Source organism: Dermacentor silvarum, chromosome 7, assembly GCF_013339745.2.
Source record: "Dermacentor silvarum isolate Dsil-2018 chromosome 7, BIME_Dsil_1.4, whole genome shotgun sequence".
NCBI classification, from domain to species: Eukaryota; Metazoa; Arthropoda; class Arachnida; order Ixodida; family Ixodidae; genus Dermacentor; species Dermacentor silvarum.
Window position 1 is genome coordinate 134149343 of NC_051160.1, and position 18622 is coordinate 134167964.

The window sequence follows — 18622 nt, forward strand, 5'->3', positions numbered from 1 at the left end:
GATCCATCGTAGAATATTCCTTCTTGAAGCCAGCCTGTTCTCTTGGTTGGCTGAAGTCAAGTATTGCCCTGATTCTATTGGAAATTATCTTGGTGAATATTTTATACAATACTGAAAGCAAGCTAATGGGTCTATAATTCTTCAATTCTTTAACGTCTGCCTTCGTATGGATTAGTATAATGTTGGCGTTCTTCCAGCTCTCTGGTACGCTTGAAGTTGTGAGGCATTGCGTATAAAGGGCCGCAAGCTTTTCAAGCACGATATCTCCTCCATCTTTGAATAAATCTACTGTTATTCCATCTTCTCCAGCAGCTCTTGCCCTGGTCATGTCTTTCAAGGCCCTTCTAACTTCATCGCTAGTTATAGAAGGAGCCTCTGTATCCGGTTCGTCACTATTTCGAATGAAAGTAGCTTGGGTGTTTTGGGTACTGTACAGGTCAGTAGAGACATCTTCCGCTGCTTTTACTATGTCATCGAAATTACTGATGATATTACCATGCTTATCTTTCAGTGCATACATCTTGCCTTGTCCTATGCCAGCTTTCTTCTTACTGATTTAATGCTGCGTCCATACTTTACGGCTTCCTCAATCTTTCCCACGTTATCATATCGAATATCCCTTACTTTCTTCTGGTTGATCAGTTTTGACAGTTCAGCGAATTCTATCTGATCTCTTGAGTTGGACACTTTCATGTTTTGTCGTTTCTTTATTAGGTCCTTTGTTTCTTGGGAATGTTTACCTACTGGTTGCCTTGGTCCCTTACCTCCCACTTCAATTGCTGCTTCTGAGATTAACCTAGTTACCGTTTAATTCATTACCTCTAGGTTGCCTTTCTATTCATTTTCTAAAGCTGCATATTTGTTTGCGAGCACCAGCCTGAATTGGTCTGCTTTTACCCTTACTGCGTCTAGGTTAGCCTGTTTCCTCTTAACAAATTTCACACTTTCTCTCTTCAAATTGAGACAAATGCTAGGCCTTGCTAACCTATGGTCACTGCACTTTACCTTACCTAACACTTCTACATCCTGCACTATGCTTAGATCAGCAGAGAGTATGAGATGTATTTCATTCCTTGTTTCTCCATTAGGGCTTCTCCAGGTCCCCTCCTCTTGCGGCGCTTCCTGAAGAAGGTATTCATTATTGGGAGCCTATTCCTTTCCGCGAATTCTAGCATCTCTCTTCTTGCATTCCTAGAATCGATGCCGTAGTTGCCAATTGCTGGCGCACCAACCTGCTTTTTCCCCACTTTTGCATTGAAGTCCCCCATGACTACAGTATACTGAGTTCGCACCTTTCTCATTGCTAATTGAACATCTTCATAAAGCTCTTCTATTTCTTCATCATCGTCACTAGAGGTTGGGGCGTAGGCTTGTACTACCTTCATTTTGTACCTCCTATTCAGCTTTATTACGACGACTGCTACCCTCTCATTAATGCTGTAGAATTGATCAATGTTGCCTGCCATGTTGTTATGGATTAGACGTCCTACCGCGGATTCTCTCTTGTCTGGAAGACCTCTGTAGCAGAGGATGTGGCCGTTTGTCAGCACTGTGTGAGCCTCACCAGTTCTTCTAACCTCACTAGGGCCAATAATGTCCCAGACAATGCCTGATAATTCTTCAAATAGTCCTGCTAAGCTAGCCTCACTCGAGAGGGTGTGCGTGTTGAACGTTGCGAGGTTGAATTTCCATTGGCGGCCTGTCCGGACCCAGAGATTCTTAGCACCCTCAGCCGCGTAGCAGGTCTGACCGGCGCCTTGGTCAGGTGCTCCGCAGCCACTGGGGACTCAGGGCCATGGGTGAATTGTCGGAGTCATGAGGGAAGTAGTGACCGAATACTGCACCAGGGAGGACAATTCCTGTTCTGGTGAGGGAGTGACTTTGATGAAGCTTAGTGGGCCTTCCTTGTTTGGTTGCACCTAAATTAGTATACCCGCACTAGCTCTCGGCAATATATATTTATTGCCGGTGTCAGGCACCACTTTATGCCTGAAAATGTGGTGAGCTGGAGTGGGATTTGAACTTACGACCTTGAGATTTGAGGCCGGGTATTCTACCTCTGCTCCACGCCACCACCATTTGTAACACATGAATACCTCAGAAAGTGGATGGGAAAACGGCTCCGCGGTAGCTCAATGGTAAGAGCATCGCACGCGTAATGCGAGGACGTGGGATTGTTCCCCACCAGCGGACAGTTGTTTTTCATTCATTTTCATTTCCTTTAATTTATCATTTCTTTTTTTTTCAATTACTTACTTTTTCAATTACTTTCAATTACATTCATTTTCAATTTCCCCTATGTTGTCCTCATAGTTAGTGTTTGTTGGCTTTTTGTGATATGAATAATAATAATCGGGCCCCTCGGTTCCCTTTGTTCTCGTTCATCTTCTTAACTGGTCACTCTTCGAGTTTAGTAGGAAATGTTTAGAATATTTGCAGATTCATTTGATTCTTTTTTCTTGTCACGAAGCTTCTCTGTTATGCTATGGGAGAGTTCCATACGCCGCCTACAGTGACCGCGCGGCGGCGCCACCAGTTCATATTTGGAGCGTCGATGGGGGCACTCGGCAAGCAATGCAGCCTCTGGAAGGCGCATTCGTATGTTTTCTGTAGCGGCCTTAGCGCTGTCTTTGCCTGTTATTAGCGTGTGCAGAGAAGCTAAGAAGGTCCTCTGGAGCTTGAAGAACATTGCCGAAGACCTGTTCTGTGCAGCAGTGTCCATCCGAATACCTAGCGACAGACAGAGCGAGCTTTCAACATTCCTGTAATCAGATGCCGCGAGGAAACGTCACACTGGCAACACGATTGCCACAGTTCCTGTCCCTGTATATATATTGAGTGTCCTAGCTAAACGTTGGCCAAAGTATTAAAGAAAGAACGAAAACAACCATAAAAAAGGAACACGTTGCAAGATTCGATTATAAAACCTACGGTGCTCGGCCGCCAGAACATGTTTAGTCATTTACTTTTTGTTATTTTACAAGTTGGCTAGCGTAAGCTTCGACAGCCTGTATTTATTGGCGCTTAAAGGGAATTCAGACGGTCTTAGACCGCTGAAATGCACAATTTTCAGCCCTTATAGTCGCTTAAATTGAGTTTCTGGCTGTGTCAATTACATTCAGTGATTGTTCGGCCTAGCTCCGCAGACAAGTTTATGCACCTACTACCGACAGACCTGGACTTATATATAACCAGTTAGGATGAAGGAAACTGCTTTTTTATTGAGTTCTTTCCACAGCAATTATAAGTGGGGTATGGTGCCCACAAAAGAAGCCGCAACAGCGACCTGTCGCAGAGCCAACGTCGCCATGCCACCGTTGTGGATCGAATGCTGCCGACAGCACTCCCCGGCGCTTACATGAATGAAATGCGATACATACAGCGGAAGTTCTGTATATCTTGTTTATGACCCATAGAGGAGTTGGCGATATTCTTATGTTGACACATTTGTTTGCGTCTTACGCCAGACGGGCAACAAGTAAGAGGGCACAATACAACAGCGCGCCTCTCTCATATATGCGAGTACACACAAGGCTTCCACGTTTTCAGAGAAAGCCACTCGCTCTCTAAGTGAGTGCGTGTATACACGAAGAGTTTTCTGTTAGAATACTTCAACGAGACCGCTGCGTGCATGATGAAGAGTTCGAAAAAAAAGTGAAAATCCACCTATAAATAACTGCTCCCCGTCTCCCAGTCGCTGTTTCAAATGAGCCCCTGAAGCCGCCAGTCACTCATGTTATATGCAGCTCAGCCTCAGCTTGTCTGATGCGACGGTGCTTATACTCGCAAATCAGCATTACTTGCAATATTTTGTCATTATTTCGTGTCCGCGCTGTGTGGTTTGCACTGCGCTTGAAGCGAACCACCAACATTGGCAGCACGTGCCGGTGTGAACAAATGCATCGCTCTAATAAATCGGTATTCGAGCACTAAATGTTGTTAGCGAGCGAACTGTTCCGTGCCGCGTATATGCTAAATGTGTCGTTGACAATGAGTATAGCAAAATACGCACACAACACAAAAACGGGCCGCGCATGTAGAAATCAGCGCCAACATTCCACGACAGCCACGTCGGCAAGGGGGCCTGTTGTGTACTTGCAGTGGAGTAACAAAATCGTCTATCGTGTGTGCCGATGACTCAACTCCAGCCATCATGGTGGTCGGCACAACACTGCTGCTTGAGGAAGTCGACACACTAAAATCGGAGCCGTGCCGGCCTAGTTCGATAGTGCCTAAACCCATCTAAATTATTCTAAACTGCCAAAGCAAGCCGACAGCACCAGCAATCGTAGATGATGATGATAATAATTTATTGGATTCCCTTGTGAACCCGGCAGCGACAAATAATCACCTAGCGTGCTTGTGTTAGTATACTAAACATGCTTTTCATTCTAGCATTTTTCTATAGATCTTTTTATTCTTTTATCTCCTCCTCAAAATTTCTTTACCTAACTTATACCACTTCTTCTGCCTGTAACGGAACCGGTTGTATCAATCTCTACCGTGTTTTTTTTTTTTTTTTTTACGCGGAAGCGTCATTGCCCCGTCTGTCAAGTCTGTGAAATTGTTTGTCGCCGCGACGGAAGCGAGGTCTGGACGAGGAAGGCGCCTGAAAGCTGGAGAAAAGAATCGCCACGTTCGCGCCCTTTCCGCTTGTGCTTCGACGCCGCGGTGTTCACTGTGCGTGTTCGCGGTGTCGATAACGCTTGCGCGTAATCCGCGTTCACGAATTGAAACGTCACTGTAACTTTTTTTACATCTATACTCTAAACTTCTCTTGTTTATCTCATCAGCAGTGATGCCCTAGGTGCAGCTGTTGTCCCTAAAACGAACTTGGCCTGAAGTTTTGTCACCAGTAGGAAATTATTAATTAAGGGACTCTGGTATTAGTGAAAAAGAAACAGGGTAGCTAGAGGTCGACAGAGGTGGGGTCGTTACCCGCATAGGAGATTTACAATTCGAAATATAGGATTCGTTAAAATGAAATAAATAAAATCTTTATTCGACATTGTTTGTACAATGTCAGGAACACGGACAAAAAGCCACAAAGAAATGACTTGACTGGGCCTGCGCTCCTAACAACAACTGCGCATATTCGCATAAGAACACCTAAAACTATTGAAACATGAAAAAGGTAAAACTATCGACAGGTAACCTAATATTAAATGCAAAGGAAAAGCTTTTAATAGCTGTACAGCCAAGTGGATGCTTGGTCAAGTTGGTGTATTCTTTTTTGTCCCTGTTGTTACCGTTAAGCTGTAAACCCTCGAAGCTATACAGCATGACAAAACGAACTATAGTACGCAAAACATGCTGCCTTGCTTCACCTCAGGTTATAGTAAAAGCAAGTTGTACATAAATTCAAAGGTACAGACAAAACCACAGGAAAAATTAATAGGAAATATAAAATTAAAAAGGGCATTACTGTTGAAAGAATTTAGCAATGCTGATTGCACATAAGATAACAGCTAGTGTCCGTAATTAGATTCCTGTATGGGAGACATGCCATTTCTCAGTGTCTTGTATCATATTTATGATAGCTTAGTAGTAGGTTTTGATAGCTTCGAAATAAACTTAATACAGTTCTTCATTTCTACGCTGTATCGCGTAAGTAGCACATCAGTTTATAGGGAGTTAGTAGTAGCGACACCAAGGCGCTGGAAAAAAAAAGGCTCTTGATCGGAATCGTAAGCAGAATTGAAAATAGCACGAACGGCTTTCTCTTTTTCTTGTAGCAAATGGGAAAGACTCGCTGCCCAGGCGGCAATGCAAAAGCGTCGCTAAACAGCGCCCCCTACGGCGAGTTCGTTGGTTTCGAGTCGGAGGAAAGGTGGCCGTAGGCTGCGGAAAGCTCAGGAGCGCAAATAGGCAGCCGCTATCGCTTTTGCTGTGGTTTGGATTTCGGCGAGCAATAGTTAAGATATTATAGAAAAAGCGAATTGTAAATAACAATGTTACCTTTGTCGGCAGAAAGAAACGTAGTTAAATGGGCACTCCAACAACGAGGCTTTTTACTGAGTTCACAATGTCGACGACAGAGGCAACGATTTTAAAATCCGCTTGAATGATTGTTACCCTGCTCTGTGGCCAAAAAGTAATTTAGTGCAGTTAATTAGTAAGATAATTTATACTCCACTGGTTTAGCTTGGCTGGAACGTAGTTTTTGTTATTTAGCAGTTTTTTACTATCATGAAATGTCAACAGCAAGGTTGCGTCATCTGCGTATATAATAAGAGAAATGATTCATTCATCTATAGTTGCGATGTCATTGATATAACTAATGAATAACAGAGGTGTAATGATGCTTCCTTGTAGTACGTCAAGTTTTACTGACTGAATGTCGGATGTTTCGTTATGTATGACAACTTTTTGACATCGAGAATTGACGTACCACTGCACTCAATACGAGCTGTAACACGCAACTCGTGGCTGAAGCTACGCTCCCTAGAAAAAAGTGGAGAGCTTTTCACAATTCCAACAACGCTGCATACCCCCGTGCATTAGGCTGTCCGCTTCCTACGCGGAGCTATAATACAGTGACCTGCAGAGCAGCCCGTGAGTCCTATACCATACCGCAGCGTGCGTCATGGCGCACGCTACACTAGCTTCATAATTGTTCTTTTTTTTCGATGGATTGATAGCTGCTCAGTAGGCCAGTGTGTTATCGCTCCGCGAACAAAGCAGACCACGGAAAGCAGGGAGTATGCGCGTTGCTCAAATTGTGACATCTCCATTTTTTTTATCGAGAGCGTCGCTGCAGCCACGACTTGCGTGTTACAGCTCATATTGAGAGCGATAGTACCTGTCAATTAGGTTAAGCAAAAAAACACCTTTATACTCTATTGCTCTAGTTTCTTGAATAGGGTGGTTGTGTATCATATGCCTTAGAGAATTTTACGACTCAGTTGATAAGCCCTTCTTGAAACCAAATTGGGGATATGAGCGTTATGTTGCAGTTTCCACAAAATGCTGTCATTCTCTCATTGGTTAGTTTTTCTATGTCCTTAGAAAATACAACAAGTATCGATAGTGGCCTGCCATTTGATATTTTTGTCTGCGCTTTAAATAAACGCTCACTTTTGCAAGTTTCGTTCCTGTAGAAAGATGCCTTGCGAAAGAATAAAGCTATACACGTGTTGAAGGATCGCACCGAATAAATCGAGGCTGTACTTCACAGGTCGGATTTTTAAGTCGTCAACTTCACAAAACTTGTTATTTTAAATTGTAATGCCCACACGGAAATCTTCAGCAGTGTTCATGCGGGATAAAAGAGCGCCCTACGAGTTGCATGGCAGCGATTAGTCAAGGGCGCGCGGGTCATGTCGGTCGTTTGCGAAGGGAGAAAAGACGGAGAAGGTGGAAGAGATACAGAATGAAGATAGAAAAAATAAAGAATAGATAAGAAAAATGGAAGACGCAGTAAAACAAGATTAGCTCAAAAAGGGCTGGTGGCTATTCGTCGCCGCCCCCTTAGCACGGGATACCGAAAGGAATCATAATCATGTTCCTCTTTAAAAGCGGACAATAATATAGGTGATTGTTTTTCAATCTCTATTAAAGCATTGTCCAGTGAGAGCGCTGTGCAGTCCCTCCGTATTGTCATCGTCAACTCGGACGCGTGGTGTTCCTCTTTAGTCTAATGAAATGCATCCCGCTGCAGGTAACAACCGCATGATCCTGCTGAGCCGTGAAGAGGCGGCCCGCATGGTCCGTGAACGGGGCTGCAAGTGCCGCAAGGCGCGCTCGCCATCAATCTCGGGCATTGGCGTGCCCCGGAAAGAGGATTACCTCTGCAGCTGCCCGCCATCGGGAAAGATCAAGACTAAAGGAAGGAGGCTGCTCAAGAAGAAGATCGGTGAGCTTAGGGAACACTGTCGCCACGAAAGATTCTTCAGATGTGCAGCGTGTCCCAACTATAATGACACCAAGATTTTAAAATACGCAGATGCCACGTAGCTGGATAGAACCAAGGTAATGTTCTGTGCCAGTCGCTTGGAGTTACTCAGATTATTTCTTGCATTTCGTCTACTTTCAGAATTATTCTTAAATAATCAATCAACTTCTCAAATACTCTAAATAGATTAAACGTGTCAATGAGAAAATTGTACATTAACATGAAAAACTCCCGATACAGCTTTCTGTTGCTCAATGCGTGCTACATAAAAGTGTTTTTCCGAGCGTCAAAGAAGCTCGCGAATGCACGCAAAGTACCTCGAGTCGCCGTCACTCGGGAATTTAGCGTGTATTCGAGGGCTTCTTTCACGGTCGGAAAGACACTTCTATGTAGCACGTATTGAGAAACAGAAAGCTGCATCGGGAGTTTTTCATGTCGCTCTACAATTTTCTCATTGACACTTTTCATCTTATTATAATATTTGAGAAGTTGATTAATTATTAAAAGGTAAATATGTTATTAGGCAGAATGCAAGAAAGAATCTGAGTACCTCCAAGCGACGGAAAACATTACCTTGGTTCTGTCCAGCTACGTGGCATCTCCATATTTTTAAATCTTGGGGCGTTATAGTTGGGACAGCCTGTATACACGGTGAATGGAAGCATGGGCCATTTGAGGCTTCTTATAAAATTGACACTTTAGCTTCTATTCATTAAAAGCAACTTCATCCTGAATGAAATTACCCAAAATATGTTTTGCTGTGCTTAATATAACAGACAACGGAACATGGCAACGGCAGCTATCGCAGCCCGTACACTCCTTCGTTGTCACAACAGCGTGCTATCCGTGAACGCGCCCAGCTGGGATAGCACAACAATATACGCCCGTATGGTTCCTATGCAACTGTGATGGCTGGTCTTCTATATGATTAATGCATTGTTGAGGAAATATTTGTTAGGAGTTTCCAATATCAACCCACCAATACGAGATATTTATTTATTTATTTATTTATTTATTTATTTATTTATTTATTTATTTATTTATTTATTTATACTGTTAGCCCAAAGGCCGATACAGGGTGGAGAACTCATAAAATAAGCTTCAAATATCGCTACAAACACGAGCGCTACAAAAATCTAACCAGAAAATACAACTGCTTAATTATGCCAATTTTACAAAAGAATATTCACAGATATGTAATATAAATGAGCATTGAGCAATGAACAGGCACCGAACGCTACAAGCAATAACAACTGTACCATACAAAATCAAATTTTTAACATCACATACAGGAACTTCGTCAATATCCCGCAGAGTCATTTCAATCCTGTCATATTGCACATGCTGCCTATCATTACATAAAGAAGCTAATAATGTATGAGGATTGCTACATAGAATAATAGGCCAGTACCGATTTTTCAAAGTGTTCTAGGGAATCACTTTTCGTTATGCAATGCGGTAGTGCATTCCAATCTTCAATCGTTTTAGGAAAGAGGGAGTACTTAAATGAATCAACCTTTGCAGTTATGGACACAAATTGGTCCTTATGGCTAGACCTAACAGACCGTGATATCCGTGACATTCTGTTTTGTAAATACCTTTGAGTGTCGAAATTGAAGCGGTTATGTTTCAATAAATAAATAAATTTTAGTCTAGCCACTTTTCGCCGCAGTGAAAGCTCGGGCAAGTTTAGTTGAGTGAGCATCTCAGTCACTGAATCCGTGTACCTATATTTTGACATAATAAACCTTGCTGCACGCCTCTGTATTTTTTCAATCTGATTTACTTCATTCTTTTTATACTGATCCCATATTATGCTAGCATTTTCCAGCGTGAGACATACCAATGCTAGATATGCAGGTAGTTTAACATCTCGGGGAGCAAGTTTAAGTCTACGTCTTAGTGACCATGCAAAGTTTAACCTCTGCGGCATTACATAAATTAGTTATGTGTTTTTTCCAAGATACGTCATCCGATACCGTAACGCCTAAATACTTGAAGTGGCTTACTTGTTTTATTGGATTACCGTCTAACTTGTAATTGAAAAGTAACACATTTCTTGTTTTTCTAGTTATTCGCGCATAAACAGTTGTTTCGTAATTTATTTTCATTTTCCATCGCGTACACCAATTGGTGATTGCTTCTAGTGCGAAAGCTAATTCCAATTGGTCCTCATGACATGATATTTTAGAATATAATAAGCAATCACCTGCAAATGAAAGGACCATTATCTTATCATTAGCACATTTGTCATGTCATTAATATAACATAGAAACAATCTAGGTCCTAACACGGACCCTTGAGGGACACCTGATGTTACGTTTAGAATTTTTTATTTGTTTCCTTTCACTTCCACATATTGTGACCTGTTAGTAAGGTATGAATGAATCCACTTAACTGTATTTAAATTAACTCCGAGATCAAGTAGCTTACCAATCAAATCGGAGTGGGAAACGTGGTCAAAAGCTTTTGATAAATCAAGGCAAATTCCGTCCACCTGACCTGTTTCATTAATTACCTGAGCAAAATCGTGTACCGTTTCTGCAAGCTGGGTGATAGTGGACAATCGGCTCTTAAATCCGTGTTGGTTAGAAATAAGTATGTTCGAGCTTTCGATATAGTTAACCAAACTTTTTGATAGGATATGCTCGAACATTTTGCAGCAAGTACATGTTATTGAAATGTGTCTATAATTTTGAATTCTATGCTTGTCCCCAGTTTTATGAACTGGCACTACTTGCGCCATTAACCAATCATGTGGTAAATTGTGCTGTTCAAGAGACGCACGGAAAATAATTAGCAAATACTTCGCGATCCATTTAGCATATCGTCTCAAGAATTCGTTAGGGATGCCATCCGGGCCAGGAAACTTTTTCGTGTCTAGGCCTAACAGAAGTGAAGGTATACCTTCTACAGTCAAGATAATGTCTGGCATGTCCGAACGGGCATTAGTCATTTTCTCTCTTATTTCTGCAGACAATGGTAGGGGAGGGTCAAACACGGAATGGAAAAATTCATTGTTCCATTCGTTGTAATATGAATCTTATACTGCCGGTGATACTATCCTTACACTAACCACGGTTTATTGACATCTCAAAAAACTGTGTTTATTCCCTCGTAATCTGCATTTAATACAAAGAATGTCGGTGGAGAACAGAGATCAGCACGTAGAGCATTTTGAAATAATGCTTCTGTATTACTGCGAATGCTCCGAATCGTTCGCAAACATTTTCTGTCAAACAGCTACCTTTCATTCGAGAGATCGAGATGGGCCTGTGAACCATCATAACAATGACCACTCGGCAAAAGAGAATCCCGAAGCCGCTTCAGAATCACTGTGTTATCGTACAAATACGGCAGCTATAGGTGGCGTCACCGCAAGATTATTTTTCTGGATACAACATATGTCACGATAAGCTTCATGCTGTGCAAGAGCATATGACCTTCGATCAGCTATGAGAGCATCTATGCATCATAATGTGTGCAAGATGGCGGAGCTCTCCATTTACCATATTCTGTTCGCGAATTGCTTTGGAACCACTTCTAGGGGCCTTTGTACGGCCGTCTTTGTTCAAGCGGTCATCCGCAAATCATCAACAATTTGGCGCCATAAATTTTTCATAAGACCCTTTACTGCTACAGCAGTTGATAGCTCTAAATTGGGATGCTGCGTCCGTCCTCCTATCAACCGGTCAATCTATTCTATCGCACCGATGATAGCGGCCGTAATCGCGAGTGGCCAGCAAAGCTGTGTACGCCATATTGTTTTTTTCTAGCTGCACCAAATTTAAAATAAAAGCGACTTTAACACGAGGACCTCACAGTCACAATTATAATGTCGATATTGGTAGCTTCTAAAAATTGACAGTCACCTTAGAATACGCCAAAGAGGTGAAAGTGAAAGCCTGCGCGTTCAAGAGACATTCATTAAATTACTTGACATTCTGATCCGAATGCGTTTTATTTCTTATTGCTTGCTCTTTCCTTCCGTAGGTCGCGGGTTCGAGTACCTTAATTGGTGCTACCGTAGTTACGCGTGCCTTAATTAACCTCGCCTTAATTAACACCATAGCATCTGAGTTCGACTCCCACCAAAGGACATGGGTACGAGTGATTTAATTACCGCTATATTAATTAATTGCGCCCTAATTACCTTCGCCTTAACGCCATAGGTTGTACGTTGAACTCCCACAAACGCTCGAGGGTTAGACTCCCACCGAAGGTCGTGGGTTCAAGTGCCTGAATTAACTCTATTTTAATTAGCACGATGACTACCGTGACGCGCACACCATCACAATTGTTGCGTGAGCGTTTGCATTTCGGCAAGACACGATGCCGGGTCGGTGTAGTAAGTGATTTACTACACCGAGTCGTCATCGTGTATTATTTCGCTTCGACAACATGCTTTTCGCTCAATGACGTTGAAGGTCGGCTGAACGATGGGACATATAAGACTTTCGCCTTAATAAGCAGTAGCTTGCGCGGCTATGTTCGCAATTAACGATGTACCGCTAAGGTAGAAGGCCACATTCAAAAGTCTATTTTTCTGCAAGACTGATTTCTTGTTTTATTTTAGATTTTATGTATGCACAAACATTAAGGAGTTACTGTGAGTTTTCCAACCGAAACGCTCGTATTGCAATACCGAAAATCGGTACTATTTCTTTTGATAAAATATTATTCAAAATATTTTTTTCAATTTATGTTGTTGCCGAGCAGCCACACGAACATAAAGGATACTCTAGTGCATCTCATGAGGATTGCCGCTTTGAAGCTGGCGCAATTTAGGCCACTGTGTTGTTTTTTGACATGGGTCGCATATGGTTTTAAGGCTTGTTTACGTTTTTCTGAAAAAAAGATTCTGCTCCACCTCATGTTACGAAAACATTGCTAACTTTTGTAATGAATGTATTGATATGAAAATTACCGGCTCTCCCGTAATTGAGAGTACATGTAAGCATGAAATGGCTACCGGCAAAGCAGATTGGTTGGAGATGATACTCGCCGCAATCTTAAAATAGCTGACACCACACCACTCCGCAGTACGCCACACAGTGCACTGGTCCATATATATGGACGCTGCGCAGCTAGAAGAAAACTGGCTGAAGGTGGCACGAAAGGCAGCGAACGACGCCAGGAAGACAGAGTGCACTGCCCAGCTACACTCGAGGACAAATTTCTGACCTAAAGACATCGAAGTCCCTTCGTGGCAGCCGTCACGAGCGGACGCGTCCTTATCTTGCTCTCTGTGGTGTTCCGTCGTTTGAGACGCCGTCAGTGTTCACCCAGAAACGAGTCAGTGTCTCGCCTCGCTGGGTGCTCCACGCACACCGACTGCCTATATTGCACGCTGTATGGCATCCATGGGTTCACCGGAAACTTTGGAAAATTATCTTCCATCGGAAGGCATGGAATTTCAAGCACTTGAAGACGCGATGGGCCCAGTAACAGCGCCAGACCGAGCCATGGCGTCGGCTGCTTTCACGCCTCTACGTCCATATCTTTTCCTGCCGCAGTCGAACCCATTCACTCCCCTCGCAGAGCTGTTAGAGCACTGGGCAAGTCAAGCTCTATATCCACGAATGCTTGCATAATTATGACTGCGCCAGACGGACAGAAACGAGCGCGCGGTGTCATTTCAATGGCTATGCAGGGTTGCGATGCTAAGCCTAAATCCTACTCGAGCACCTTTTCCCAGCCAACTCGTACCTTCTGGAGTACTAGCTCGCCCAAAAGGTCTGAAAATCAACTCAGTTCTGTTGACGACTCTATTGAAAACGACAACGATGCACTGTTAATCACAAAAGAAGAACCCGGCAACAACACGGCCCCTACGAGTCACTGTCATTCTCCGACCGAAAGAGTCGTGTCGCATGAGATGGTTTTGCTCTCAGTTCCACTAAGAGCAAAACCATCTGAACCCCGCTCTACTCGCGCTGCAAGAAGTGAACGGTCCCCTGCTGAAGTTATCAGGTTTTGAAGGGCATGTACCAAATGAAGAACACGTGCAAAACTATCATGGCTGCAATATACGTGAAAAAAGTGCTTCCGCAAGCGCAACTTGACACAGAGCTATGAAACAACAACACGACGAGTGTCGTAGGCTGCCGCATCGAGTGCGTCGCTGACCGCTCCGTGCTGACATGCTGCGTATATGCCGTGCCAGTATATAGCTGAAGGAAGGGGCGGCAGCCTCCGATCAACGTCAGCTTCGTGTCTCACTTCCGCAATTTTTTTCTACGTTACTACGTTGTTCTGCGCGGAGACTTTAACTATCAACACGTTGCTTGGGACTACAAAAAAATACAGCCGCCGAGGACAGGGCCTCATGTCGGACGCCACAGCATACGAATTGAGCTTGGTAAATGCTCCAGAGACCTACACGCGTATAGGGCAAACGCCACGGCATACTGATACAACACCCGACCTCACTTGGGCATGACACTCTACAACTGTGAGGTGGGAAGTACAGGATGATTGTATGGGAAGCGTCCATTTGCCCGTTCTTATTCATATTCGCATCGGACACCAAGAAACTCGCAGAGAAAAACCACAGATGCACTCAAGGATCGCGTACCTAGCTTACTCACTGAGACCGCTATCGTCAATGGCCAGGAGAAAGTGCGCCCGCCTATGAGCATGCAGAATCTAGCAAGTCGGATACTGGATGCGAAACAGTGAGCAACTAAGAAAGTGCGTGTGCCCGTTGACTGCCCAGATCCAGACTAATGCCTGACCACGTTATGGAACAAACGGATCAGACTTCTATTGAGGTACAAGAAATCTGGGCTGACGCCAAACCTCAAGAAACAGTTGTGGAACATCCAGCATGCTATAAAACAGCTTACAAGCACACTAACTTCCGATCGCTGGATGACGATATGCGAAAGCTTTAACGGAAATACTCGTACAGCAAGACTATGGAGTATACTTAGCTCGCTCCTCGGCCAGGGCAAGACTCTTGACGCGGCAACGCGGGTGGCATAACGCGAGGGAATTAGCCGCGAAGAATTTGCAGAGAGGTCGGTCGAGGTATTCTTCCCGCAGACATCGCAATCCTGAGCAGCCACTTATGCCAGGGATTATCCGACTGCAGATGATGAGGCCATCAACATGCGTTTTAGGCTGTCAGAGCTAGTGCACGCAATAAATCACGTGAACACGCGCAGTGATCCATGGGCCGATGAAGTCTGCGTGGTGCACTTGAAAAATGTGCCAGAATGACACAAGCAAGTCCTCTTAGATGAATTATTTAAAATCTGGGAGGATTGGCATTTATCTTCGCCGTGGCGCTTCTAATTTGTCAAGGCCATACCCAAACCAGGAAATGCACCGCGCACCATCTCAAATCTAAGGCCGATCTCGCTTACATCTTGCCTTTGTAAAGTATTGGAAAGCATCGTAAACACCCGATTTATGTGGTGCCTTTAAGAGAACCAGATACTTTACCTTTCGCAAATAGGCTTCCGGGCACGCCTTTCCACTCAAGACGTGCTCCTTCACCGTAAAGAAGCAGCAATGGACCCAATGTGCGCTCATCCACGCGCCGTTATCGAAATCTACATAAGGAAGCTATTGGTGGTGTGCCGCATACCACCATCATGTCCCAGGAGCGTAGAGCAAGACTCAAAGTAAGAGTGTACAACTTCATCGCAGGGTTACTTGAAGATTGCACCTTTCAACTACAAATCGGTCAGTGCAGCAGCCGGGTGTACCCAAACCATGTGGGTGTCTCTCAACGATTCGTCATTGCACCAACGCTAATAACTCTTGCTATGCACACCATTTCCCAAGATATTAAACGCCATCCCAGGAATACATTATGCCATATGCGCCGATGACGTGACTATTTTGGTCATTGAGGTCTCAGTGAGACAGTAGGAGGACACTCTACAGAACGCCATCGACGTTATACAATCATATACAGCTCGAATAGGGTTACGGATTGCACCTGAAAAAATATATGTTGTAGTTCAGTGGGGATGGAGTACCAAGGCAAAAGAAGAGGAGAAGCTGCTTTATGATCTGACTATAGACCAGCGTCCCATAGCCAAAAAATCTAGAATTAGAATCCTAGGAATGTACACTCGGCCACAAAATATTGCTGGGCCCGCGAGCGCGTGGCGAAACGGTCCTGCTCGCCTACTGGCGCCGCAGGCCCTGGTGTCGAGACCAACGCTTCTGCGCATGCGCGTCTCTCCGTAACTGCAAGCGTGTATGTTTCTGCTGCTTCTTCCTTGCGCGCCGGCGATATCGAAGTGCAGCTGCGAGAGGCCCTACTTGCGGTGCAAAACTATGTGAAGTGTGAGCTGGCGCGCGCCACACCGGTCGTATTTGGTCGTATCAGGAGCGCGGATGCATATCTACGGGTCGCGAGTGCTGCAAGTCTTTTTTTTTTCTGCACTGCACCTTTTCGTGGCCAATGATCGTTCCTTATTTCTTTTCACGAAGGGAACGTTCACCTACAGAAGAGTATGGCAGTAAAGGCGCTCTATAAAAACAGCCGGGCAAGATGAAAATCAACTTTTTATTTCCGTAGTTTTTCCCGTCGAAGCTGCCACACCACCAATCGCGAGAGGGGCCCCTCGCGGCTGCACTCGGATATCGCCGGTGCGCAAGGAAGAGGAGCAGAAACATGCACGCTTGCAGTAACGGAGGGACGTGCATGCGCGCAAACATTGGTCTCGACACCAGGGGTGCGGCGCCAGTAGGTGAGGAGGACCGTTTCGCGACGCGCTCGCGTGCCCCGCAATATTTTGTGGCCGATTGTACCTGGACGACAATCGTACAGCCAATACGTGGCACAAACGAACCGTGCGGTCGTGCAAGCAAATACTCAACGTACCCCGTCGTATCTAAAAGAGGCCACGCGGTGTGAAGGAACGAGAAATGCAGCACTTTGTTCAAGCATTCGTAATCTCTCGCATAACATATAGGTTTCCATGCCATACGGTCACGAGAACTCATATGTGCACCCCCGAACGCTTAGGACATGAAGCCAGGTGTCTGATTACAGGCCTGCCAAAGTACACGGGACTTGACGCCCTCAAATGCTGCAGTGATCTGCACGACATCAGGGAGCAACTTACCACACACAATAACGTGTCAGGGCCGCGATTTTGTAGCGATGCCTTCCGCTCAATTATATGCCACTCTTATCATCCACCTTTCACGGCCGGCTGATCGCCTTGATAATACGGGCGGGACGTCGCTCTGACCACTGACAATGCGCGAAAAAAGCGAACAGGAATATCATCGGAGAAGGAACGGCTACAAAATCGCGGCCCAGGTGCGACTTCACCCAAGCCATGCAAGCAGGCATTTACTGACAAGGCTGGGGTACAACACCAGAGATCTACTCTCACTTCCTCAATGTGTACCACCGTAGTGCCACATCGTAATTACAAATGGGAAACCATTACCAACGAATATAGGCCCTCAACAAAAAGGCAGACGCTGGCTTGTACAAAGAGTCATCTCCAGCACTTACAGCAACTTGCTTCACACGAACGTGCTATATATGCTGAGGCTGCCTTACCATCCGAAAATACCAGTCAATGTAGGCATGCTTCGGCTTGGTACTGCTGCACCACATGGCGAACACGACCGACAACTGCATGAAGCCTCGAATATTCTGAGCAGTCGGCATTTAGAGCATGGGCAAACATGCTCTATGGCGAAGATCTACCCCGAAATCTCCGGCAAGAGCTCATCCACCTCCAAAGTCTCGGACACCAAGTGATAATCAAATGGATACCTGCACACAGCGGCATCCCTGGCAATGAAATGGCTCACAGGCTTGCGCGCGTGTATATTCTCTTCACGCAAGCCGAAAAGCCTAATAGCGAGCCATCTTATCGGACTCCACGCCAATTATTACTGAACCCCACCTTCCAGCTGCAAGAATCTAGGGCACAAAGCACCGCCTAACTGGTCCGCCTATCTTGATCTATCTGCTATCTATACCACCTATCCCCCCGCAAACACTCTCTCGCTGGGAGATGCCAGTGGCCATGGAATTGGGTCTGGAATCGCAGCATAACGCAGAGCGCTTAGTTGCATACGCCAGCCGCCTCCTGTCACCCGCCGAGAGAAATTTTTCCGTCACTGAACGGGAGTGTCTGGCTTTAGTTTGGGTAGTAGCTAAATTCCGCTCCTACTTGTACGGCCACACATTTTCCGTGGTTACCGATCATCATGCCTTGTGCCGGCTCTCGTCACCTAAACACCCCGCTGGACGATTGGGTAGATGTGCGTTACGGCTGCAAGAATATTCATTTGTTGTCTTAGACAGGTCATGCCGTTTGCACAAGGATGCCGAGTGCCTCTCCCTGCATCCTGTCGACCGCCCTGAAAATCATGCGCATGACACCGACGCTTGCGTCCTGGCCATTTCTTATCTGCGTGACATTCACGCTGAACAACGGCGTTATGATGGCTTACGTCTTCCCATCAATCGTCTCAATTGTGGACATTCGGGTTTAGTTAGTGTAACTGATTAGTTAAAAACCTAATTGGTGAATTTATTAAATTATTCGATTATGCATTTAAATTTTTGTGCAAGTAACGTCCAGCCTCTTCGAGTAGACAAGCTCATGATCTACAATTGTGCTATCTGCCACAGGAACCTTTAAAATTTTTGATAGTGTTCGCTGAAACACCCCGTGTGTCCTCATTCCTGTTTTTTTAACTTTAGCTGCCACAAATGTCGCCTTACCAACTATTTTA

At 44.8% G+C, this 18622-nt stretch overlaps 1 protein-coding gene across 1 annotated transcript in view; it reads left to right on the forward strand.

Annotated features, from left to right (window-relative positions):
- The window catches only part of LOC119459753 (uncharacterized), a 40618-nt gene that overhangs the window by 20144 nt on the left and 1852 nt on the right, over positions 1-18622 (forward strand). Inside the window, exon 4 of the mRNA XM_037721372.2 lies at positions 7661-7855. Coding sequence (XP_037577300.2) covers positions 7661-7855 — 195 coding nt within the window. The remainder of the gene's footprint in view (positions 1-7660; positions 7856-18622) is intronic.